This window comes from Etheostoma cragini, chromosome 13, assembly GCF_013103735.1.
Source record: "Etheostoma cragini isolate CJK2018 chromosome 13, CSU_Ecrag_1.0, whole genome shotgun sequence".
Taxonomy (NCBI): domain Eukaryota; kingdom Metazoa; phylum Chordata; class Actinopteri; order Perciformes; family Percidae; genus Etheostoma; species Etheostoma cragini.
Window position 1 is genome coordinate 18,996,735 of NC_048419.1, and position 26,775 is coordinate 19,023,509.

At 40.7% G+C, this 26,775-nt stretch overlaps 1 protein-coding gene across 14 annotated transcripts in view; it reads left to right on the forward strand.

Annotated features, from left to right (window-relative positions):
• rapgef6 (Rap guanine nucleotide exchange factor (GEF) 6) overlaps window positions 1-26,775 on the forward strand; it is a 131,280-nt gene that overhangs the window by 42,632 nt on the left and 61,873 nt on the right. For 7 of the 14 annotated variants that reach the window (XM_034890791.1, XM_034890792.1, XM_034890795.1 and 4 more), the window contains 2 exons: window positions 3,130-3,199; window positions 10,880-11,023. In XM_034890791.1, coding sequence (XP_034746682.1) covers window positions 3,130-3,199; window positions 10,880-11,023 — 214 coding nt within the window. Of the gene's footprint in view, window positions 1-3,129; window positions 3,200-10,205; window positions 11,024-24,940; window positions 25,845-26,775 lie in introns of those variants that run through there. The other 7 variants (XM_034890785.1, XM_034890788.1, XM_034890787.1 and 4 more) reach the window with 4 other exon arrangements.

The window sequence follows — 26,775 nt, forward strand, 5'->3', positions numbered from 1 at the left end:
TAAAGAATAACAAAAAACACACAATGTCCTAGGGTGTTAAACAATTTGGGGAATTTTAACTGGTGGACCTGGTGTTGTAGCCCATGTGTTGGCAAGCATCTTCCTCACTGAAGTGTCACTGAACGATGACAGTAGACCCTTCGCAGCTCTAAGAATGCTTTCTGCAGCTGACGCTGATCTTTGGGCTAATTGAAGGGAGGCATGGAAAAACAGGATTCCCGAGAGGGGGCTCCGTAAAATATGACCTGATTAATTGATGCAGATACAAACAAATTAACAATTTACACATGTTGAAAGCATAACTATTTTGTTGACATCCTTTTCCTCATTGTGGGTTCTGAAAGAATGGGCTTCTTTCTCTGAAAAAGCTATAAATAGTTTTAACACAAATACAACAATCCAATGCAAAGGAATAATTGCTTTTACTGTCCCTGGATTCACCTGATCAGTGCATTTTATGAAAATCGTTGAAAAAAGTTTAGTGAATAATTTAGTTTCCTGTTGAACATTTTAAATATCCTTTTAGCCTTCATTGTGTAATCAACAGGCTGTATCAGCAGGAATGGATGCTCAAATGTGAACCTCTGTTTCATCTCAATCTGGGAATCTTGAGTCTGAACTTGTGGATACATGCTGTAGCTGAGTGCATGTAGCAGTGAAGTGTCAAATAAATCCACTCTAAGCTAATTGCACCCTAGTTCAGCTAAAAGGAGAGAGGTTTCAACAATATGGTTGTACTTTTTGTCCAATGGCAGCTTTTTTTCAACTCTAGCTGCTGTAAATATCACTTGTTCTTAAGAACAAATCACGCACCGAAGCTTTGATTTTACGATTGCTTCCTTATAAGTTTCCTATAAATTGTGTTTTTGAGAATAGCTGCTCATCCAATTCAAAACAAGGGGACTTTCATCATCGTTTCCATCATCAGAACACATTATGAAGACAGGCTTTCATCTGAGCAGATCAAATCAAGAGGCTGAAATTGTGAGAATAGTGTCTGTGCCCGTGTGAAACTGTGATTAAGGAGGTGATGAGATGGAAGTTTACTTCTTCTGTTTTTTTTGCGGGGCCCAGAGAGAGAAAGGGCCAACGGGAAGAAGAGAAAGGATGAAAGAGAATGCAGAATAAAGATGAGGAGAGAGGGGAAGACAAACAGCAAAGCAGAAAATATGATGAAAAAGGCGGAGAAGTGAAGTGGACAGGACATGGGATAGGGAGACCAACAGGAAGATGAATACATGAAAGTGAATGGAGTGGGAGAGAAGGAGGTGTAAAAAGAAAAAAAAGTGGAGAAACTGGGGACAACAAAAGAGCTTAAAGGGGAGAAAATGTTTAGAAATTGCATCAGATGGAAAAAGAAGCAGAAAAAAGGAACGGTAAAGAGAAAGTAATGGCAGGGAGGCTAATGGAGGTGAAGGGCAAAAGGAAGAGAAATGGAGGAAGGAGGAAAGAAATGACAGACGAGAGCAGAAAGCTGTAAACCAGAGAGAAGGGGGGAGCCACCGTGTGAGAACATAACCAGAAAGGAGATGTGAGAGTGAATGTCGGCACTCTCCTAGCTCAGCACGCTTCCATAATTAAAACCAGCCGCTCCTCCAGTTCCCATACAATGCTGAGTCGCTCCTTTTAGCATGCCAAAGGGAGCGAGACATGTTCACAGCCCAGTCTGTTCTCAGGCATCACCCCGCACAGTCATTGGGTTGCTTAGACGGCCGGGGTATCGCTCACACGCTTAGACAGCACAGGGTAATCACAGAGACAAGCATAATTACCATATTCATAAACACAGACACTCACAGTGAGAGTCACCGATTTTCAAAGATGAAGACAAAATGGCTCACAATTTAAACACATTTTAAAACCCCTGTTTGTTTTTGCATACTGAGCATGCTGCTGGCACGTCTGTTGCATCACATTGCGCACTGTACACGTATGTCATGGTGAACAATGTCAGCTCCGGTGAACAAACAATTAGACAATAATAGATAAGTCAATCATCTGAAAATGAACAGGCAATTATTTTGGTCATTCATTAATCATTATTGGGTCAAACATTCCCATGTTCCAGTTTCTCAAATGTCGGAATTTACATTTAAATTTATCTTAGTAAACTGGATGTGTTTGAGTTAAACAGGAGGCTGTTGGTTAGACAAAACGAGCAATGTTAAGACGTCACCTTGGGCCTTATAAAATTATAACAGGCATTTTTTTCTTTTAAACAGTGTCATCATATTATGTTGATTTATAGTTAACAGCTGAACTGAGTGAAAACAATCAACCCAATGTAGGTTTTATTTCTGTGTGTGTGTGTGTGTGTGTGTGTGTGTGTGTGTGTGTGTGTGTGTGTGTGTGTGTGTGTTTTGCCGACTGGGGCCCTATCTTACACTGGGCGCAGCGTAGCGCAAAGCTAGCATAAGACCCTTAAGGCACCTTAAGGCCAATCATCACAAAACTCACAGGGTATGTTCAGTTAAGTGCCCCAGACAGTTTTATATACATACGCCACTAGGGGACACTACAAGCACAAGATAAGTGAGTGGCATTACACACATAAATCACATATTCATTGTCCAATCATTACGAATCTATCAGGTTATGTTCTCATAAGTACCTGAACCACGCCCTGAAAGTTTAATTCAAATTGAACACCAGGGGGCCCTATAAAGGCAAACAAACTGCAGGTGATATAGTGCAAATCAGGCTATAAATGACTAAATGTTTTTCCAATCAACACAAGACTTACAGGAAATGTCTACTCAACTCAAGGTTTGAGCTTGGAATCGCACCTTGCAGCTTTATTATTATTATCAGCAATTATTTTTGTGTTGGTCATCTGCTTTTCTCAAACTGCCGTGAGCTGGACTGAGCTACATATCACACTTAATTGAAAAAAGAATTTTGACAAAACAGTTGTATGCATTTTAAACAAAGTGCCCTTGTCCAATCGTTACAAATCTTGCAGGATGTGTTTTATAACGACGTTGGACCACATGTGTGAAATTACTACGGTACTAAGTCACTATTGAGAAAAAAGGTTTGAACCCGCAAATCGCCACTTGCAGCTATATTCTTATCTTTGCCTTTGGTTTGTTTCAATTTTAACATTTATTTCTTTCTCTTTCTCTTCAGCTTTGGCAAGCAGCTGGGGGGCAGACGAGGCTGTGAATGCATCACTTTGGAGCCGGCAGAAATGATTGTGGTGAGTAGAAGCGATGCTTTTGTCCTTCTTTTAGATTCTTTGGTTTCTCCACCAAGCACCTCCCGTTTTATCCTCCCACCTTTCCCATCTCTTTGATATTATTCCCAATTTTTCCATATTTATTTGATGTCTGTATCACCATTTTTCTTCCTGTGCTCTTCTCTTGTTCATCTTCTTTTCTTCCTTTCTTTCATCTCACTCCCTCTTTCTCAGTTCTTCCCCTTTGTGTCCTCCCCCCTCACTCTGTCTGTGCTGTATCTTTATCTACAAATTCAAATGAGCATCACTGGCCCAAGCATTCACCATTGAACAAAGAAATTACCTATTTATGTAGCAATGTTCAAGCCCAGGCAATCCATTCAAATGGAACCGTGTATATAGGCGTATTTCTATAAAGTAAACATAAGAGGATATTTTGTAGATGGACACTACGTTTGAAAAGTGGGGGTTAAATTATGTTGTTAATGTTTATAAATTAGGTTTCATGTCTACACTGTTACCTCATATTTTTCCCCAAATTGTGCAGGCCTAGCCCCTACAAGGTCGCAGTGCTTACAAACTCTCTGTCTCTTCCCTTAATGTCCTCCCTTGTTCTTCAGTCTTCCTTCTCCCTAAGCCTCTGCGTCTGAGGGACTAGAGGCATCAGAAGGGATACAACAGGATAAGCAGTAAAGTTTTACACAAAAAGCAGCAGGTAGCAGCAGGTCCACTGTTCAGGAGAATCAGGAGTAGAAGACGCTGAACAGATTCATCTTGTGGCTTCTTTATCGTTACCTGTCCGTTATGCTTGACTTTTAATAGTGAGGTCCGTGTACTCTCAGACGTTACAGGAAGTCCCCTGCAAGGTTGTGTACCGAAACTTTTAAGAAAGCTTCATCTGAGATTTCGTTTGCTATGGCCGTACAGAGTTACATAACTGTCATAACTGTAGCCAGGGGAACAATGATCAACCCTTATCATCTATAGACACAGTCACTCTGTTAGCTTTAAAGTGCCCATATTATGAAAAAAATCACTTTTTCTGGGATTTGGGCTGTTCTTTTGTTTGTTTTTTGTATCCAGTTTACTACTCTTTATTGCTTTTTGCTGTAACACAATAATGATTAAACCAGTTTTGCACTGAAACTATTCACTATTCACTGTGAAAATGTCCCTTTTTACAGGAAGTCATTTTTTATAATGTAGAGAAATATCTCTTTCAGAAAGTTTTTGCACCACGGATTTAATTGATTTGTATGTGGCATTCTGTTTTAATTGACACAGTAAAACACGTTGGCATAACAACACATCACATGTTAAACATGTTAAAACGATTGTCAATTTGCACTTCTAAAAGTGTGCAAAAAGTTAAATGATTGTGATTGCAATCCAACAACTTTCATTTTCTCTAATCATACAGCATACTTTTTGTATCCTATTTCAATATAAATAAGTTGCCGAACATTATCAAGCTAATTTATTTAAACATTTATACACGTTTGTTTGCCTGTGTGGTCTGTTAGTTAGGGTTGCTGAGTGTAAAGAAAGGGAGGGAGGAGGAAGGGAGGGAATTAGCAGTTAGATACTGGGGCACTTGTAGCCTTCAGGTCAAAGAAACATTGTTTGTAACAGAACTACAAACGAGGACAAGGGGAAAGTAAAGGAGTAAGAGTCTCCCCTCATCAACCAATGGCAGTTTTGATCAAATAGCCCCAAGAAACAGGGAGCTGCATCAACTAAATTCAGGAAGTCCCTTTCATTACTTGCATAAACATCAGTATAAATGGCTTACTCTTTGAATGAATGCCACACTGAATTTGTAACAGCCTCGAGGCATGTGGTTGACCAATCAGACATTCAGGGTTGCACACTCCTCCACAATAGTTCCGGGGACATCAGAACATAATTTTCTTAGAAAGGTCCAACATTGAAAAAGGGTTATAATAGAGGTGCCCTTTCAGCAAGGCACTTCATCCTAAACTAGCCCTGTGGGTCCATTCAGAGGCTATTGCGACAATAAAAAGGAGTGGCAGGAGTACTAATGATTGTCCAGGTATGAGTGTGTGTGATGCAGTCTGAATGTGAAGTGCAGGACGAGAGCCACAGAATAGATTTGCATAAATCATGTCTGGGTTTGTGTTAAACCATCCACTGTTTGTGTTATCCAGGAAGATTAGAGAGATATGTTGGTGGTGATGGAGGGTGGAAGGAGGAGATGCATTAGTGCTAGAGAGAGACAAAGTGGATCAGCTGAGCTAGGGAGATCATGGTGTTTTTCTGTCTGTATCTACACATATGGGCATCTCTGATTTTCTGCTTGCATTGGAAATAAAACTATGTAGAGGCTGTTATTCTTGCTAATGTCCAAGCATATCCTTGTCTTGGCCACCTTTTTAATGGTCTGTGGTGCAGCAGAGCAGGATGGGTCTTTGATGGGAAAGAGTTGGGGTGGCAGCAGCTCAGTCCGTAGGGAGTTGGGTTTGGAACTGGACCATTGTCGGTTTAAGTCCCAGTAAGGAGTGCGGCTTGGAAGCTGGAGAGATGCCACTTCACCTCCTGGGCACTGCCAGGGGCTGTTGAGCACGGCTACAGAGCCCCCCCCCCCCCCCCCCCCCCCCCCCCCCCCCCCCCCCCCCCCCCCCCCCCCCCCCCCCCCCCCCCCCCCCCCCCAACCGCTCAGGGCGCTGGTCCAGCACTGGCAGCCCACTCACTCTGACATCTCTCCATTTGTGCATGATTAGGTCATGAGCATGTGTGTGTATTTCAGGCCTGTGTGTAGTGTTTTTCTAACAAACAGAAACATGTAAATTGTAATTTCTCCATTGGGAATCAATAAACGGCATCAATTATTAAAATTATTATTATTATCTAGACTCATTGGAAGTAAATAACAAAGTACCAGTGCAATATGTTAAGGGAACAGAATCAGAAACGGGCTTATTGACAGTTAGGTTTTCAGAAACAGGGAAATTGCCTTAGTGTTGTTGTGCATAACAGTCAAAATATAAGTACAATATAGTTTTTGAAGTATAAAGAGCTGAACGTGGATAAAAACAAACGAAATGTTGAAGAAGGAATGTGCAATTGTGCACAATATGAAGAATATGTGCAAATAGACAGAGATACACAGATGTACAGAACTACATCAGTGTGATAAGTGGTGTATGCTGTGGAAGATAAACAGATGTGCTATAGTAATATTAATACAGTCTTTGAAATTGGCAGATTATGACTACCTCATCTACATTTAGACAGATTTGAGCTGTACTTAAAGCTAAACAAAAAAAGATATTCCAGTTTTCAAAGGCAAAATCAGTTTTAAACACCTTGTGATTATTGGACTGGTGAGCCAGTATCTCCTGGCTTTGACAGCGCATCTCCGTCTAGGACTAATGGGAGATGTTGTACAAAGCTACAAGAAAACGGTTGTTTTATCTTTGTAAAGATACCCACATATCTTTAAACATGAACAGAAAAACGCCATGTAAATATTTCACCTTGTTGAGAGGTCAGTGAAAGAAAGCCTCCTTGAGAATGGCATTGTGTTACAGATACTGGTATAACACATTCTAGCTTTTGTACCTATTTTTTGATTTGCATTGTGGTTTATTGCCTGACAAAATTCTACGTCCAAAACAAATGTCCGGAACGCTATCAACAGATTCTGGCTTTAAAAGCAGGTTGGACTTCTATTGTCAAGTCAGGTCAATCTCAGGACAAGAGATTCACATGGTCAGCTTCATGTTCTTCCTTTTTAAGACTAAGGAGATCAATTATATATCAAGTACTGCCTATGTCTGTCTATACGAATGTTTGTTGCAAGCAGATTGGTATCAATCTGTCTAGATAAAATAAAATCCCACTTTTGCCAGATATTTTAACACAGTATTTTAACACAGCCTTTCAAACTATACTCTGTGAATGAAATCTTTTGCATTTGCTGTCAGTTGAGACTTTCCTGGAAAAATCCATTTGACACTCAGCAGTTGATGCATGTTAGGTTTTAGGGAGCAGCGGCTTGTTTGGAATAAACAGGAGAAAAACTGGGCAGTCAGCTTGAATGGTAATAGCTGAACAGACAAAGAAAACCGTGGCACAGCTTTCCCCAAATCTGTGTCTGGTTGAGTGAGGAATGATTTTTGGGAAGCACCTTAGCAGTGAGTGCTTATCATCAGTGATACCTTTAGATATAAAAAGGAAGAAATTGGATAATCACAAAAGAAATAAAACAAACACTGTCAGGAACACACACACACACACACACACACACACACACACACACACACACACACACACACACACACACACACACACACACACACACACACAGCCGAGGAATTGTGGTCTAGTCACACTGCATTGCAGCCAATCAGCTAATTAGGGCCAAGGGAATAGTAGAGGGAGTGTAATTTGTGGCCATCGTCATGACTCTGGTCACAGGATGGACAGGGGTGTCATTCACAGACTGACAGGGTGGGGTTGTTTTTGAGTCTGTGTGTATGTGTATGTGTGGGGGGGGGATGTAAGTAGTGGGAAGAGGGGGGTAAGAAATGAATGAATAGAGCAAAAGGGGTTGAGGCACGCTGGAAAGCCAAACCATCAGATAGACAGAAAGGAATGTGAACTGATGAGTCCATGGGAAGTTAGTCACATATATTTAAATGGACAGAGGAAGCCGGAAATATGGTCACATTATGGCTGTGACAGTCAGACAGAAACATAAAGGCAAGAGTTCTGAATGGCAGACTTAAGTGGCTGTCCTGGGATAGATGCAGGGGTTAAGGTTGTCCCTCTGTTTTAGAACCCATAGCAGCTATTGAGTTTCAGCAGTGACAGAAAGTCTTTGGGTCCTTCTTCTCTCTCGCGTTTCACTTTAAAGCCGCTATCTAATTGATGTGTGAGATTGTCTTCAGCCAAACCGCTCTGTGATGTTTGCTTTTGAGACATATCATCCTAGTCTTTTCATGGTATTCACGTGTCATGGGTGTTATTGTATGTGTTACATGTGGGAATACAGGAAGACCAGCAGCAAATTTCTCTCTTGCGGTTCTTCCGGTCATAGCCTTTTACCCCCGTCTCAACTTTATGTGGACAATCCTAGGTCTGTAAGGCCTCTGTATAAGTTGGGGCAGAAAAAAAATATTAGTGACTTATGAAATAACTGTCTGTGGCATTTATACACTATGATGAAATATTGCTCTTTTTATATTAAGCCCATTACCACATTTTAAGTTGAAAGGGGCTAGTAGAATGACTATTTGAAAGATTTCATACCAAATTCCTGCCTAGCCATTTTATCTTTCATAACATTGAATTGTAGCCTATATACATACATTCATAAAAACATACATTATACATTTTTATTCTGCGATGGTTCTATGAAGTAAGAGTAATAATTTTCTTTGGTTGAAAAAGATAAATAGATTTTTTATAATTACACACACGGAAAGCACGTAATGACTTGTGATTTGACTGCAGTATTGACAATAGATTCAGCCAACCTATTTCTGATACTAGGTATGCACATGTTGTACATGAATGAATGCATGAACATTTTGTGTGCTAATTGATGCATTTTATCTGTCAGCGACTATAGCTTATAGCGTTATACATGACTAGACAGAGTGAAAAATGCAGATGAATAGTAAGAGGTAGAAGGAGTAAGAGAGCCTCACAACCAACCGACCAGGAAAGGGAAATGATAAAGATAATGAGCTAGAAAGTGAAGTTAAGTTTGATAGAGACACAGAAAGTGGCAACAAGATGCAGCTTAAAAATGTCCAACCATTAGCAGCTGGATCACAGTAATTCCTCTCCTCTCTTGGCTTCTCAGACTGGCAGACGCAGAAAGCTTGACAAACTGGAAAGCTGAACAACAGGCAGCGATTCTCTGACCAAGCAAACTGAAACATAGAGCTCACTTGTTAGTGTGCTCCAAATTATCCAGTCAATATTCTGGACAGGCAAGGATGAACTACTAAGCAACAACAGCTGACCACCAACCCTTAAGCGTGACGTGATTGTCAAGTTAGGAGAGGTGAATGTAGGCTGACACGTGTGTACATGAGTTACATGTTATGGACCCCAATCTAATAACAACAAATAGGTGAATGTATATATAGATCAAGCACACAGGGACAACAAATTGTTGAAACTCAGCTTGAAACATGAATCAACCGGTGCATTTGGAAAAGTTTAATTAAAGTGACAAATGTGGCGTAAGAAATAAGTGAGCTTACCAGACCTCTGTACCTCACTCCTCATTTGTGCTTGAGGCTAGCTGCTTGAGGCTACATTAGCCGCTACTAGTATAACACACTTGATTCTCAAACCTAACTGTTGTTGGTTGGGTTGCATTGTGGGTAATGTAGGCAAATCTGGGTTTTAACCAGGAAGAGGATTGACATCCATGTCAGTTGTGAGTCTGACAGTGTGTAGAAGTGCAATGCTAAATCGATGCAGTACTCTTTTAACGGACGTGTTTTGGAATCATACTGAAGAGGTGAACATAACAGAAAGGGTTAAAGTTCAATCTAGCAAAAAAATTATACCTAAACTATCAATCAGAAAACTTCCAGCTGAAAGAAATATCAAAGTAAGTTAAAGACAAGTTGGAGGAAGACAAAAAATCAAAGTCTCTTCTCTCAAAGTTTAGCAACATATTTAGAATGTCTTAAAAATATCATTGTTACTGACATAATAAGGCTATTAACGTACTTAAACATTATGCAATGGAGAAAGAAAACAAATTCCTCCTGCAACAACAGACCGGCACAAGAAGTTTACAGGGAATGAATTGTATGGCCGGAATCTGTGTGCTGTGCTGTTTTTTTTTCTTTTGCCGGATGAGGATATTTGTGCATTTACGGTTTCCTGGAGGAAACTGTGGGCTCAGTGTATGCTCTGTGCGCGTGTCTCAAACAGCGAGAGAGAGAGAAAGAGAGAGAGAGAGAGAGCGCTTGTCAATAAGTCAGAACGCAACGTGTTGAACGTGTAAGCAACTCTCCGGCTCTCAGAAGAGGGTAACTTGGGCCGAAGACAAAAAGAGACAGTCTTTGTGTTTTTGTCCTCATTGTTTGTCCATCTGTTTGTTCATTTAATTTGGTTCTTTTTTTTCCTTTTTTTGTGGATGCTTGCCCCAAAAGGATGTACTGTTGCGGGATCCTTCAGGGTTTTGTGGACCTTTTTTTAACATTTGGACGCAACACTTCTATACATCTTTTGTCAAAAGTGTTTCTCTGTTTTTTTTATTTTCTCCCCTCCCATGGTATTTCCTGCGTTTAAGTGTTGTTCTGACACCGACCTCGCGTCCGGATGAGTGCGCTCCGCTGGCACCGGCTCTCTGCGCTCTGGAAGAACTGGATGTTCAACCAGGAACCAGCAGAAGAGCAGGACCAGATCTCAGAAACCCCAGGGCATAAAGCAGAACCCCAGGGAAAGGAAGGGGACCCACTCAAGGATCCCAACTCAGACGAGTTGAAGAGCCAAAACTTGGATTACAAGAACCAGCAATCTAAAATACTGAACTTTGCTCATGAGATCCAAAAGTCTCATTTACTAAAAGGGAGCAGCTCTGAGCCGGGCTCTCAGGTCTCAAACACTGAGGATCAAGCCTCAAGGTGTTTCCACACACCTGAAGGTTGTGGGTGCGAATCCCATCAAAACTACTATTCTGAGGCGGGTTTTGACTGTGTATTGCAGGTGGATAACGGAAGTGAGGGGGACGACGGTTTTCTGCAGAGAGAAGAATCCCAACGGAGGTCCAGGCGGCGCTTCAGGAGGGTCAACCCCAGGGGAGAGCGGGAACTCATCACAGACGGCCAAGAACCCGGCGGCTACAACACGGTAAGAGTGACACCATTACTAGTATCAGGTACAATGACAAGGCTTTTTTCCCCCCACTTCATCCTAACTTTTAGATTAATGTGACATGGTAAGAAATGTGCATAGTATGAACTTACCCGAACCCAATTACATGTTATGCCCCTCACTGAACATACTGTATATAGCTAGTTGTTTTATAGGGTAGGTTCTTAAAATAAATCCATGGTAGAATTTTAAGATCTCAAAAAGTATGACTTTCTGAAACCTGCTGACATCCTGACTAATTGGTGCTTTTGTCTCAGCAGTGGCAGATCACACACACACAGACAGACACAGACACACAGACACACAGACACACAGACACACAGACAGACAGGCGATTGGAAAGTGTCCACAGCTTCTACTTGTCTAATCCTGCTACACTTGTCTTGCGATAATACTGACTACCAGCATGGTATGGTCTAAATGCGCAAAGATCAACCTTTTTGGTGGTACGATAAAGATTTGAAAGTACTGGTGGAAAAAGCTATTTGACATTTTATAATTATTGTCCAGTGGTACGGAACTTTAACGCCAATGTCTTTAAACGCTCACAAAGACATTATAATGTAACCGACATTTTCAATACCATTTAAGTGATTTATTTTTTAGAGGAAAACAAACTAGGTCTCTCCTAAGGCCACTTGAACAAGTGTGTAATGTGTGTGTGTGTGTGTGTTTGTGTGTGTGTGTGTGTGTGTGCGGGGGGGTTCCCTCCTTCTGATATGATCACCCGGGCAAGCTGTGTGTCAGTTAGAGTTTTGACTAATCACTAGAAGCCACGCTTTGCCGGGCACAGTCACAAAGACACACACACACACAGCCCTTAGCTCACACACACTTTCCCCAGCTCATGTAAAGCTCCCTTGGGTGTTACAAAGGGGCTTAATGGAGAGCTTAAAATGTCCTCTATTGACCCTACGTGGCTCTCTAGTCTCTTTGTGACTGGTCCACTTTTTTAAAATTCATCTCTTGCCTTTAGCATCACCAAATTATTTTTTGTGACAGCATTTATTATGTAAAGGCTAAGCACTCTGATGTGCTAGTGCAGCACTAAGATGAAAAAAAAGCTTAACAGTGTGAATGTCATGGAAGATGTAGATAATTATGTTAGTCCTGCATTTAAATTGATCAAGACTGGAGGGCAGGCTGAACTCAAGACACATTTGGCTAAAACAAAACATCCCTACAAGGGATCATAGTTCCAGGACATGTATTCTACTCTGGTCATTGTAACGTGACAAAATGGAGGCCTTGACATGCTCACTTTTCTTTTATTGAATGAGAATACAGATTAAAAAAAATATAATTTGCCAGCCTGTTTCTTTCTCTTCCCTTTTTTATGTTTTGCTGATGTCCTGTGTCTTAAGGATTATTACAACAACCAGGTAGGAAAGATTCTTTAAATGAATCTTTCTCTACTTGTAGGTCTTTCTCTGCTTCATCATTTTGTATTACAATGTCTTCACATCTATCAGGTTTTTTGTTGTTGTTGATATGTCTAGCGTACGTGTGTGTTTGTGTGCGTGGATGTGTATGTGAGTCACTTCTTCAGGCACCTGTTGTTTAGACAGAGGCAGTGTTGGGGGGAAAGCGGGTAATTGTGAGGCTGCCACACACATATGCACATTCTTCTTTCAACCAACACTGTGGGTGGCAGATAGGAAGGGGACCAACTGTGAAATAAACAGATGCATACTGGGACCAACAACATACTGGTTAACAAACGGAGGTAAAGCCGCTGAGTTTTCCCATTTAAACCTGACGGGACAGAGACGGGTTTGAGACGACTCTCAAACTGCTATCACTCTGACCATCTAGTGTACCGTTGGTGGTTAGGTGACACACACAAGCGCCAACAGTCAATTTCCCCACAAAATCTGTTATAGCAGAGACAGACAGACAGATCAGTTAAATGCTAAATTGGCATGGATGGTCCAAGATTGTGCAACAGAAGAAAAAAAAATTTGATTTATAATCAAAATGTTGTACTGTGCAAAAAAACTGGAGAAAATTGAAAATGTTTTAAAAACAATAAATGGACATAGTAGCTATACATTGAGAAGTTTTATTTTTATTTCTCAGTATGGCTATGTTCAGAATATTATGTCGCCTGGTGACTTCCCTGTACAGGAGCTTGAGTGAAGATAATTGCCTCTTCTGAATAGTCCATCATGTTTTTTAATCCTCCGTATCCTCCTTGGCTACAGGCATCCGCGTGGAGGAAGGGGGTAGGCGCGTGCACCATTGTGTAAGGCTTGTATCATGTGGATGCTACGACAGTGTTGTTGTTGTTACTTAGAATTCCTCATGGGTGCGACAGAAACTACGCACCATAGATTTAAGGGGGTCGCCCATTTGTGAAAATATAATGGCAATAGATGGTGTTTCATAGACTACAAATTAATATTGTTCACACACACACACACACACACACACACACACACACACAAAGAGAACAGTTTTTCTGGCGGTGGATCAGAGGTTGTTGTTTAGAGACCTTATTGAACCATAATAACATCAGTAATCCATTATCACTGGTGTGCACCAGTGTCTGGTCGGTCTCTCTCTCTCTCTGTCTCTCTCTCTCTCTCTCTCTCTCTCTCTCTCTCTCTCTCTCTCTCTCTCTCTCTTTACCGCTCTTAATGTCTCTCTCTGGAGTGAATGAATGTTCCTGGCGCTATGAATTGAGAAGAGTCCTAAAAAGGGTGCAGGGATACGAAGAATATGTAGCATCGTTTTGTATCTTGAGCAGAGAATAAAGAACAGCACAACCTACAAATCCCGCCAATGAGTAGGCTACTGGGTGTATTGTTCTTCATTTGCAGAATCAAATGACAAGACAAACTGCAGAATAGATTAAGCTTCATTTTTTTACTTCTTTTATTCTTTGCAATGGCTCTTGATGTGACTGTTTCTCATTGATCCAGAAACCTTATACCTGTTCCAAGAGTGCCAGAGACAAAGGATCTTGAGCATTCTCATGACATGACTATCAAGACAGACCACTGGGATTCACTAATGACTCACACCCCATAACCCCCCCCCCCCCCCCCCCCCCACACACACACACACACACACACACAGACACAAAGAAAGAAAGAAAGTCACTTCATTAGGACATCAGATGCCTCACTGTGTTTTTTTCTTTCTCTCAATGGACAAACCCAGATAGATTCATGAACCCATCAACTCATTTGCTTTGCAGGGGAAACCTGCTGGAAGGGCTTTTACAGCCAAGCTACTCATACCAGACCTGATCATCAATTTAACATGATGCAGGTTCAGCCATCTGCACAGGATAGGGCACTAGACTAAAAACTCCAAAGAGTGATGTTGTGCTTTCTTGGTGATCCAATTTGTGCTAAATTCAAATTTTTCATACATTGTATTTTAGAGACAAGCCGGTGCACCTGTACCATGTGAATATAGATACACTTTGCTTCTGCGCTAGGCCCTAGGTCTTATAAGTAGCTAGATTTGTCCTGCACATGCTTAGGGGAAACATGTCGAGCATGAAGCAGCATCCTCTCTGCTGTTCTGAAGCAATCGAGTGTCGGTACACACCGGAAACACCACGTCTCTTGCAACGTCTGTGGTTAGCAAACTTCCTGTGTTATAAGTCAAAACGTCTGCTACTTTTTTCCTTCCAAACACTTTAGCATTTGTTTCTTCTCTCTGGCTAACCTGGGACACACGTGAGTTAAGTGTGAACACCTGTAATCATATTTTAAAGCCTCAGCAATCAGGGAACATCTAACATGAAGGCTAGGTGGAACAAAAAATTACCCATTGTACTGTAGACATATCCTGCTTCCCCACATTGGGTATGTGATGTATTCTGTACACAGGAACCGACAAATCACACAAAACCTATTCCTAAACAGCAGTAAGCAAGTGACCCAAAGACAGCTTAACCATTCATTGATTACTATCCTTTAAAATATTATATTTATTTTCTCACTCCCACCCATTACTTAAAGTCTGAGGAGGCGCTGTGTACTGCCAGGTTTTTACTAGTCTATAGACACCACGTTTCACTTCTAGGATTGTTCAAGTACTGCCGGAAATTCCTCAGAATGTCCCTCATTTTCGTCCAGATGTCCGCTACCTTGGGCTTTACTTGTGTTGCCATTTCAAACTCATGTTGATTTGTGAGTACTATTTTGCAATGGTGCTGTTGCTCGGCCGAGGCTTAGCACCGCCCAAGACGATTGTGATTGGTTTAAAGAAAGGCCAATACACCAGAGCTTGTTTTTCTCACATCCCAGAATGCAGTGTGGACTAGCCAAACCTTCCTCCGCAGCACAAAGGAATCTGGCAAAGCGTGACTAGGTTTCTTCTAGTTTAACAGCTGACTGCTCTAGCCACTAGTTGGCAAAGTGGATAGTCAGTAGTAAATAAGGTCTTTAATCCCCCAAATACATACATTTACAAATACAGCAGTTTATTTGTAAAACATTTTTGTTTGTAGATGTTAATATATTTATATATCTTTCATTAGCTTTGTAATATGCAACGTTGCAGTTAAGTAAATTATGTTAAATTATACATATATAGAGTATGTCACATAAGGAAATTGATGCATGCCCACAAAGTTACGTAACACTGCAAAGTCCTGAAGTCCCCAGGACATTAAAGGCTGACCAGCACCATCATTTTGCTGGATTTGACAAGCAAGCAAGGAAGTGTGTGTGTGTGTGTGTGTGTGTGTGTAAAACTCGAGAACAGCTACTAAATGGCTTTTGGTGGTGAGGTTGTTGTCAAGTACTGCATCCGAGATCAAAAAGAAGTCCAAATCTTAAGAATTAAGCTTCTTTTACTTGAAACCTTCTTAATGTTCGGTTCTTTCATTATTGTAACTACATAAATATAAAAGCTTACAGGTCTTCTTGGGGTGCATGCAGCTTTAAGACTTTAACCGTACTTTCATTTTTTACTCTTACCTCATATAATACCATCTTATTTTTAGGGAGCGATTAGCAGCAACTTCACCTTGATGATTCTGTCCTTGGTGGTATCACATTTGCTCAATTTGATGAGCTTGTGCTCGTCATGCAGTCACATTACTCAAGTTACTCTCACGTCAATGCTTACATTCAGGTTAAATCTAAGGTTGCAGTCATCATTTAGTGGGCAAGTCATAGGTGTGACTCATACAAATGCTTTGTCATAACCCTGTCAACCTGATGTGGGGAGTTATTCTGAATCATCTTTCAACCTCCCCTCAGGTTTGATAATAATACAAACTTGCCTTGTATCAAATAATTCTGTTCAATTTGACGTGGCCTGGGAATTTTGTCTCTACCACTTTGGCAGATGTTGCTGGTTGTTCCGAGCCTCCCTCTGTTTAAAGGGCTGGTAAACAGTGAACATGTCTAGGAAGTCTGTGGAGCTCTATCCACTGTGGTGGTTTGTTGAAAAAGTCAATTTCCTGTGCTGATTGTGTTGGAATGAACTCACTGGTGTTGGTCAGTTTTATATAGTTTTGCTTGGCATCATGTAACAAAGAAGTTGTTAACATTGTCGTAATTTTCCTGGATTCATTTTCATTGTCATTATTGTGTGTGTGTGTGTGTGTGTGTGTGTGTGTGTGTGTGTGTGTGTGTGTGTGTGTGTGTGTGTGTGTGTGTGTGTGTGTGTGTGTGTGTGTGTGTTGGTGCATGTTTTTGAAAGTCTGGCACTTGTACTGTGCATCTCAGTGTTCGGGTGTGTCTGTTTTTAACTACTTTTTTCTAGTAATTTCCAGCTGTGTTTAAATGTGAATACATACAGTGTGCATGTTTTATGTATGTCTGTCTTGCTGTTCACCTTCCTTGGACTTCTGCAGAGCTTAAACTTGCGCTGCTTATGTTTAAAATCCCATTGCTGCTTTAATGTATCTAGTCCATTCCTGAGCTCATCTGGTCTCATTCTATCAGAATGCAGGTGGGGCCAGCCAAACCCCAGGGGCCTCTAGCCAGCTCTGCCACTGCTAGACCAAGCAGGGCCCCCAGGGAGAGATAGGGAGCCAGGAAGAAGGGGAAAGGAACGGAAAAGAATAAGAAAGGCCATGAGAACAATAAATGTGTATCTTTTCACTCAGAAAATCATGCAACTGTAAGGAGGGTTGGATTTTTACCGCTATCATTATTAACCTTCTTGATTTATTGGATATTTAACCATGGTAATGATAGTTTCTAGTGTTATTGATGCAAATCATGTGCATTTTCAATATGCACATAAAAACCAACAGTATTGAAACACTGGGGATTTTTGTAAAGAAAAAAATATAACAACAAATTTGGCTGAGTTGGAAAAGTTGGTGTATCTATAAAAGCAAAATGAAACTGCTTTTTATCAAATAGTAACATATTCAAATCCTTAATAACAATCATAAAGAACTAACAATGAAAAACCCACCAACATTCAGGTGCCTCAGTATACATCCAAGAAATTAAACTGCAATGCCACTTTATTTTGATCTAGATTTCCTGTACCTCGTTCCTATTTTTCCTTTCACTCTCTGATGTATAGTGAATTAGTGATGCCATGAGAATAACCTTTTTAAAAATCCAAGAGGAGACGAAGGAGCGTGGCAGAAAGGACAGAATGAAGGCGGAGAAGTAGAAGATGAGTTGGTGGGAGAGGGATCGGCGATTGGAAAGCAGAAGTGACAATTATATAAAATGTAACATACACATTAGTGAAATTACCATGTCTTGATGAGTCATAGGAATTGAGTGAAGGAGCGATAAGGAAAGATGGATACGGGCTCTGAAGGACCAAGGGATTGAGGAAGGAGAAAGGAGTGTGAAATAAAGACTGAAAGATAATAGGGGTTGACAGGTAATGAAAAAAATGAGTGGGGGTACAGCAGAAGGGGTGATGGGGCATGTGGATGGAGGGATGGGGCAAAAAGGTGAAGGTTGTGGGAAGGTCAGATGGAGATTTAATTGGAGGCAGGAAGGATGGGGTGAGAGAAATGCAAGGTTAAGACAGGAGAGTGAGGGGAGCGAGGGAGGTTGGTCAGAGGACAAGGTAGGGGAAGAATGGATCTAACTGGGGTTGATCGTACTTAAAAGAAACGTTTAACGTTATTTTATCTTGCTCTGACCATCAGTGAGGTAATTAATGCCTAAGACCAGGGCTGCTTATTGTGTAAACATTGTGAATACCAGTACTGATACCAATACAGTCATTTTCATAAACAATACTTTTTTATGTTAATTTTATAATATCCATTTCAACAAAAATAAAATCACAACATTACACATTATGGCACAAATATTTTATTACATTTTAAGCTCCTCCTATCTGAGCCCCATAACTTTTTTTCTGCGTGACTCTACGATGTGTATTGTTAGACAGCCAATCACAAACATTATTAGATCTGGGTAGATACATACTGCATACTGATTGGCTCACTGGCGCTGATGAGATCACCTTGCACCGGGTTATCAAACTAAGCTGTAGTGGTTGCTAAAAGCTGTACATGTGCAAAAAAGTTAAATTTTATTGCTCCAATCAACTTATGACAAAACTCTGGCTTTACAACATACTGCAGTTTCCACAGTCTGTGTCTACGGAAAATACAGAAAAGCAATGCATCATACAACTGGCAACAAGTAACACAACAAAACCAAAAAGACCCAAATATTTTTCATCCAAACAGCTGCCGGGGTCGAGTACAATGATCATGTGCCAATCAATGACTTGTTTACTTCCCCAAATTGTGACTCAGGCTCAAAATACTCAGTGCAGTCTTGGACCGATGCCTTCAAACTGCCAACAGAAACCACAAGCCTCAGTCTGCCAGCTGCGGGGCTCCTGCTGCATCCATCGTCCTTTCTGCAAATACTCTTAAAACAACTTTAATTATATATCCTGACAGGATTGTAATAGGTAGTATTTTCAGCTTGCAATGACAGCGTTGGTCTTTGTTTATTAGAACTGTCTTTAGAAACCTGCAGACATCCTGATGTGCATTGCTTGTGTATAGTACAGTACGCTGGGCAGCACAGTGTACCAGTGGGGCACTATCTGCTGCTGTTGTTGCTGCTAATTTTAATGATTACATCAGCATCCCTAAGATGACAACCTTGTTGAACTCTCTATATTTCTCTCTGCTTCTTCTCTCACTCTTCCCTCCTCCTTCTCTTACCTCAGCCCCGTATCCTCCTGTCATCTTCCCTCCTTGATTTTTCCTTCTATCAAATCTCCCCAGTTTTTGTGCCACTGCCTGAACATATAGATGTTTTTTCTATAAAACATGCATTGACATAGGGAAAATAGTGTGCACACATTAGGTTCTACATTCATATTAATATAATTCCAGTCTTTGGTCTAGGTTACTTGTTCTTTGTCAGGTGTTTTTCTTGAATTGGGATTAGAAATGGTTCTTCATAAATTTAAGATAATTCATGACCCAAAGGTTTTAAAATCCAATCAAAGATTCTTCCCTTATGTCCAAAACTTCTTCCCAGTGCATTAACAGCTGGTTTGAGCTGAAGAACCGTTGAGAATGCCTACAGTTCATGTCCAATCAGGAGATCAGAATCAAAGTACAGTTTGTATAAATGAGTGTTGTGCCCCAAATAAAACACACCACCTACATCTAAATCCTGCTGGCAGCCATTTGCCTTCTTCCCTTTTGTTTGTTTTGTTTGTTTGTTTATACATCATGTGCGTCACATATGATGCCACTGACCAAGTTCTTTTTTAGGAAATATGCAGAAATGAGTCATCGCGTGTTTCATTATGTGAGTTACATCTACAGTTGAAGGCCAAAACATAGTTGATTGTCACAAATTTTCAGTCTGTTTTATATTTTAGCATTTTTTTCTATGAACTCAGATCTCTGTAGTCGGAAAGGGAAGGGCTGGTTCAAATAGCAGGAATTCCTGTCTTGTCCTTCAGAGAGACTCACACACACAAACACACACACGCAAATGTGATTAGATGGTTAGATGAGTCTGCACATTCACATAGTTGTCTCTTTGTATGGGTTGTATGTTCTTTTGTGAGCAGGACTTAATGTTCTTTGTGTACTGTACACAGGAAAACATAAGATTATAGGGCCTTAACATTTTACTCTCTGCTTTGAGGCGACATTATTTTTCGTACAGTAGACAAGGCGTCATGTTATTTTGTAACATTTGTGGAAAGAATTAATGATCATTTTAACTGGTCTTCAACTAGGTAAGGCAAAGAAGGAATGGACACCCACATAAACTGTAGGTATGGTGCTAAAATACAGTTTCACCTTGATGTTGCAAAAAGATTTGGGATGCTCCAAATCAGCAGGGGTTTATATCTCCCGTCATAGTCAAGTGTCTCTGTTACTGTCCATTAAAATCACTGTACGGCCACCGAGCTCAGCACTGACTAGACATACCTAATTCATCCTGTGCGCGTGGTTGTGTGTTTTGTGTGCTGCTCAATAAGGTGTGACATGGTTCAGTGAGTTCTGAGGGGGTCCCATCTCTCTTCGTCACCCCTGGGATACCACAAACACTAATCTTCACATGCTTGCACAAAGTGGCCAAAAGCATTGTGTGTGTGTGTGTGTGTGTGTGTGTGTGTGTGTGTGTGTGTGTGTGTGTGTGTGTGTGTGTGTGTGTGTGTGTGTGTGTGTGTGCGTGTGTGTGTGTGTGTGTGTGTGTGTGTGTGTGTGTGTGTGTGTGTTACAGAGCTACAGGGGCTTTACTCAGCTCACTCTTTTTAATTAGCCTGGCAGATCTGATTAGCTGCAAGCAGTAACACAGACACAATGCAGTTCGCCACTCTGTGCAAGCATGTGAATGTTAGTGTGTGTGTGTGTGTGTGTGTGTGTGTGTGGTGACAAAGAGACGGGTCCCCCTCAGAACTTACTGAACCATGTCACACCTTTATAAGCAACACACAACCACACGTGCAGGATGCTTAAGTTATGTCTAGTCAGTGCAAAGTGCCTGATGTGTGTGAGTCTTTGTCTGACAGCTTGTCATTGTACAGGACACATTTCCTGTCAGTCTGTCAGGGCCTTAATTTGTCACGTTTTCCAAAAACATTGTCATTTTTCTTACAATATCTATTTTTAGATATTGCCATTGCCATTTGCTGCACACATATTATTTGTACATGTAAGGTGTCCTTGAATGTTGAGAAAAGCTCTTATAAACAAAACGTATTATTTAATATTATATTTTTGGTCTCTCTTCATTTTTCCCTCTTATTGATCTCTTTAGCTTGTATTTTCTGATTCTGGCTCTTTGCTTTCGTGCCTTTCTCACCTCTTTTCTTTATGCTTTGTCTGTGATCACCCGACTTAACCCACCACATGCTCACACACATGCACACATTTGCCAACACACTGTTCCAGGAAGTGTTTCCTGTGTGACGTGTATCCTGCTCTGTGTTTTGCAGACAGGTCCCACATCATCGTGTACTGATTTACTGTAAATGGTACTCTGGGACACGTAATGCAGACAAATGTGTGTTTCTCAACTTTTGGGTTATTAACTTAAAATCAGGGTAGTCAAACGGACCAAGATGCTATACGGAACAAGAACTTCATGTTATCAAGCCACATTATAGTGGTTATTACATGAAGAGTATAAAGCTTATTTCTTGTGACAGCTCTGACTTTAATCCTTCTAAATCCTCCTCTTGAAATTTAATTTAATATAAATAAATGCTTTTAAACTGCAACAGCACCTTGATATGGGGAGATATATTCCTTTATCTGGCATTTTTAGTGTCACATTGACTCCATCCTTTTTTTCTTCTTCAATTAACTGTTTGAATTTCTACTCATGTATTCTTCTTGCTCTTGCTCTGAGGGTAATTTGTTGTATCTCTGTTATTTTCTAGACCCACCAGGTAGCCACATCTTTAACCAGTTAGGTGTCATGAAATACTAAGATTTTGTTACTTTTGGCAGAACCTTTGGTCATTACTTAGTTCTGTTACAAAGTCCTAGTAATCACTCTGTATCCCAAAACAAGAACAGTATTTCAATATCCAAACACACTGCTGTTGCCATGACAAAAAGAAGAGCAACAGATTTACTCATATGAAGGTTTTGTTTGTAACTCAGTTAATAGTTAATTCTTAATTAATTAATCAGTGTTTTTACTTGTTGGTGTTAAGACCAGCAGATTGTCCAAGGGATTTTTGGATAATTTTCTCCTGTAGTTACCCTTTGTTATATTTCTTTTAAAAAACATCAAAATGCAGCAGCTGTGTGTGCATATTTATTAGGGTGGGGGCTTTGACATCAGGGCAAAGGGAATTATTTAGAGATGCACACACTAGTATGCAAAAGGAAGAATACTGTATTTACAGCATCTACATGTCTTTTTGACTGTCTGCCTGATTATCTATCTACCGATCTATCTATCTATCTATCTATCTATCTATCTAGCTAGCTATTTTTCTATCTATCTATTTCTCTCTCTCTGTCTCTCTTGTGTACATAACACTCCTCTGAAGGCACAGCTCCATGTGCTTGCATCTGATTGGCTGCGGACTAAAAAGATGATGTCATTCCTAGTCTGGAGGTGCGTATCGTTTATAGAGCAGAGAGAATGAGGGTAGAGATCCTGGTTCATATCAGCAAGCAGAAAGAGAGGGAAGTACAGAAAGAGGAAGATGGATGGATAAAATCCATTAAAATGAGAGAAAAGGAGACCTTTTAAAGAAAATTGGCTGAAAAAGAAACAATGATCTAAACCAGGACAAATACTAAAACAGGAGAAAAGAGGAAACCGCTAATTTGTGGCAAACACGATGAAGGCCGAGACGGGATACAATTTGGGATTTTTTTGTTAGCGAGAGAAAGAAGAAGGAGGAGAGAGAAAAAACAGGCAGTGAGGGGGAATACATTAAACGAAAGGGAGAGGGTGAGAAATCCTCCCTCTCTGAGGTGTCTGGTAATAAGAGATTGCATCTCTCCTCTGCTGGAGGAGAATCAGCCAATTACACAACCAGACAGCTCTTATTGTCTATGCTTTTAATTCTTCCCTCATCTGTCTCGCTCTCATCTTTTCTCAACCTCAAAACAACAACACAGTACCCAAGCTGGTCAGTGCGAGAGGAACAGAAGATTAAGGGAGGCATTGATGCTTGGTACCAAAAATAAAATAAGTTTGTTTAATTATTTAAATCTTTTCAGACGACATACTATTTGATGGTTAAACTCTTTTGCCTCTCCAGGATAACCAATTGAAGCAGAACATGCAAGTACTGTACATAATCACGTTTTCAATTCCTAGATAAGTTGCACAGTACTTGGATGTTTTGGCATTTTGTTTTGTTAATTTGACCTGCCTGTAGTGTCAGGTTGAGGTTTGATACATTGCGTAAAAAGGTCAGCAACATAAATTCTAGACCCGTGTTTCTGAAGTTGGGAGATTTGGATAATAGCCACAAAAAAAAAAAGAAATGTACACATTTCAACAGCTGCTTTAATGTTTGAGATAAATCCAATATTTTTCCGCAATTCAATGTGTATTTTTTGCCTCTAGATGTCCACTAATAATGAATTAAGTAGAACTAAATCAACCTGGAAAGGAATGTTTTCAAGTCAGGGCTTCGCTATTTTTCTCCTGCTGAGTTTCTGCTTAATTTGCCATCATCAAAGGGGCTATAATTCCCATTAAGAATTGATTTAGTGATTTGGTAAACATTTTTGCTGTCAAGGTTACTTACAACCCTTGTTTTTAACTACATTTCAATTGGTACTTTTTAAATTTGTAGTCGTGCTTCATATTAAAAGTCCTATAAAAAATGTGCATGGTTTTCACTCGGGCTGTATTAGGCATGCACGATTAATTGTATAAAATGGCGATCTCTATTCACCCTGTTGACGATAACATTTTAAATTTTTTTATAACTTAGATTCTCATTTAATTTTACGAGCCGACTGCATCACAAACGCTACTACTACTTTCTTCTGTACGTTTTAAACAGACTGTATAAAATATGTTTTAAAGCACTTTTGCGAAGCAAAAATCAGTTTGGTACTGCCAATTTGTTTTGTTTTGTCATGGTTCATGTGTGAAATAAACATTACACTTCCTGAAAAAGAAATCATGGCTGATAATCGTGATATCAGTTGTAAGCTAAAACAGTCGTGGTTCGTATTTTTCCCCGAATCGGGCAGGCCAAGGCGGTAGGCTTCTTTTGGCTTTGAAATCAATGCTAAGTAGGGTTTGGTGGCTGTTTGGTTCATGATTTTCTAATTAAAAGGCTTGAAAAGTCTATTCTCTCGTAGTTTATCCTACTTTAATGGTGTCTTACGTTTGATGCTTCAAGTGATTATTTGCAGAGATCCAGGTCTGCTTCTAATATACCTTAAGCTAAATGCCTTTTTATTAAGTCAGTATATTGTTTAGTGATGTACCGTATAAGAGGGATTTATCAGTGATTGGCTCTTATGTCAAATACTGTCTACTGTGTCGCAAATCCTCCAGATGGGGGCTTTTTGACAGGGAAAACCCGTTATCAGCTTGTGCTATTGTGTTGCGTGTTCACACTCGCCAAAATGCCGCCAGCGTCTGTCTTTGTATCTGAGAGAGGCTCTGATTTTTTTTTTTTTGGTAATTTATGGGGCATGCTCACAAAGAGTAGAGGGGTTGCCTCTATCCACTCAGCTTTATGTTACCAGCAGATCAATAAAGATGCTTCCTTTCTTTCCTCTCCATCTCTGTTTTTCCCATTCTCTGACTCTGTCCACATCTCTCTTTCATCTACATCTGCTCAGCAGCCAATCCATCTAATGCAGTTTCCCTCTGCTTGCGCTCGCGTCATCCACGCCACCTCCCATCCCCTCCATCTCGCTCTCTCTCTCTTGCAGCACAGGTGATGTCATTCTTTTTCAGCTGGATTCTCCTCCCTCCTCCCTCGCTCACACTCTCTCCTCCGTTTTCCATTAGCAGCTGGCTCTCCACGGTGCAGCATCCAATCCACGGTAGCTTCTCTCTAAGGGCAGGAGGGAGAGGAAGAATGCCGGCGTGAGGTCTGGGCGCTAAGGAGGGAAGAGAGCTTGAAACTGGGTTAAGGGACGGGGATCACTTGCCCGTGCCATGGAGCTGCACTGCTGGGCACGCACATGCACTGGAGCTCTGTAGTGAGAAAAAGAGTTGCAAAGAGACAGAAAGGAGTTTGACAGACATAGACATTGCATGAGGAGGAGAGGAGAGCTGCAGGCAAATGATCCAGGCTTTTGGGGGCTGTTTGGAGGACTTTAAGCTGTGGAAGAGGCTTCTTCCTGGGGGGCTGCAGATGCACAGACAAGCCCATCGTTTTATCCAGCACTGGCTTATCCATTGAGGAAAGGGACCTCTGCTTCTTTAAAGAAAGAAAGTGAATCTAAAAGAAGACAGAAAGGACTCCATAAGCTTTTACATTTAACTTTCATCAGAAAAAGATAATCAATTTGGATCTGATGTTGCCGTTTTCTTGGACCACTCAACCTCCTGCTCTGGAATAAGTTTAGAATGTTCTGCAGTTTTCCTTTTTAAGGAGGGTTTTAAGCTTCTCTGTTGCAGTTCTTTGGATGCATAAGAGAGAAAGCGTGACACTTAAATGGATCTGCCTTGTCTCCCTCTATAGCGACAATCTTCTGCCTTTTACTGCCAAATGAACACAGAGGTTTTTTAAAAATCACCTGGACAATTCTCTTTCAGCAAAGGGGTTGGCATCAGCCCTTGCCCCTCCGCTTATACTTCTTCTTTTGGTGAACGAGGGGAAACTTCCCTTCACTGGCACCCTCCCTTCTGTTGAAATGGCTTTCCTGGTCCGTTGCTATGCCAACTGCTTGCAGCCGTGGTCCTCCAAAGTAAGCGATGTCGTAATCCCTTTTCTGGCTAGTGCCCCCCTCTCTCTCTCTCGCTCTCTCTTGCTCTCTCTCTCTCTCTCTCTTGCTCACTCACTTTCTGTCTGTGTGCGAGAGAGAGATAGGGTGGGGATGAGAGAAAAACAGCTTGATTTATATGCATATGATGAATATTTATTGTGTTGGTTTAAAAACGCATTCATGCTTTGCTTCTTCCTTTATTTTAATTTGAAATGTACCCTGGAAAATATGATATGCACAACGTCTGATAACATGCCAAAGCCTTTTCCTCTCCCTTCACTGTAGGTAATGATTCATACAAAAACTACAAATTACGAAAATGCAAAGTCAATGGACAAAATGTGTTGATTCAATCAATAGACAAGTGTGTTTTTTTATTGGAAACCACCGATGCACAAAGATATATACACAGTGCAGATGGAGGTTTCTCTCTTTTGTATTCCCCCCAGCCTTTTTGTGGTGTGGCGGAACATTGAACATAACACCACCTTACAACAGCGACAAACTCCAAGGAGTAAATAAAACAAAACAGAAATGATGTTGTTTTCAGTGTCAGTCACCTGAGAAGGTAAACCTGATGGCAGTGTACAATTCAAAACTTTGTGGACACTGAAGTGCTTGGATATCTATGCACCAATGTATGTTTTAATCTTCCTAGCACCACTCCTTACTCCCCAAAGGACACACTGATTGGAGGGTTTTCAAAAATAATATTAGGAAGCACCTGTGGGTGTAGATGATATTTACATTTTATTCGTAAGAGAGCAATGAATGCAGATGATGGGACAAAGGTTCCAAATAAGGTTGCACTATAGCTTATAAGTGTGTGTGTGTGTGTGTGTGTGTGTGTGTGTGTGTGTGTGTGTGTATATACACTCACCGGCCACTTTATTAGGTACCCCATGCTAGTAAC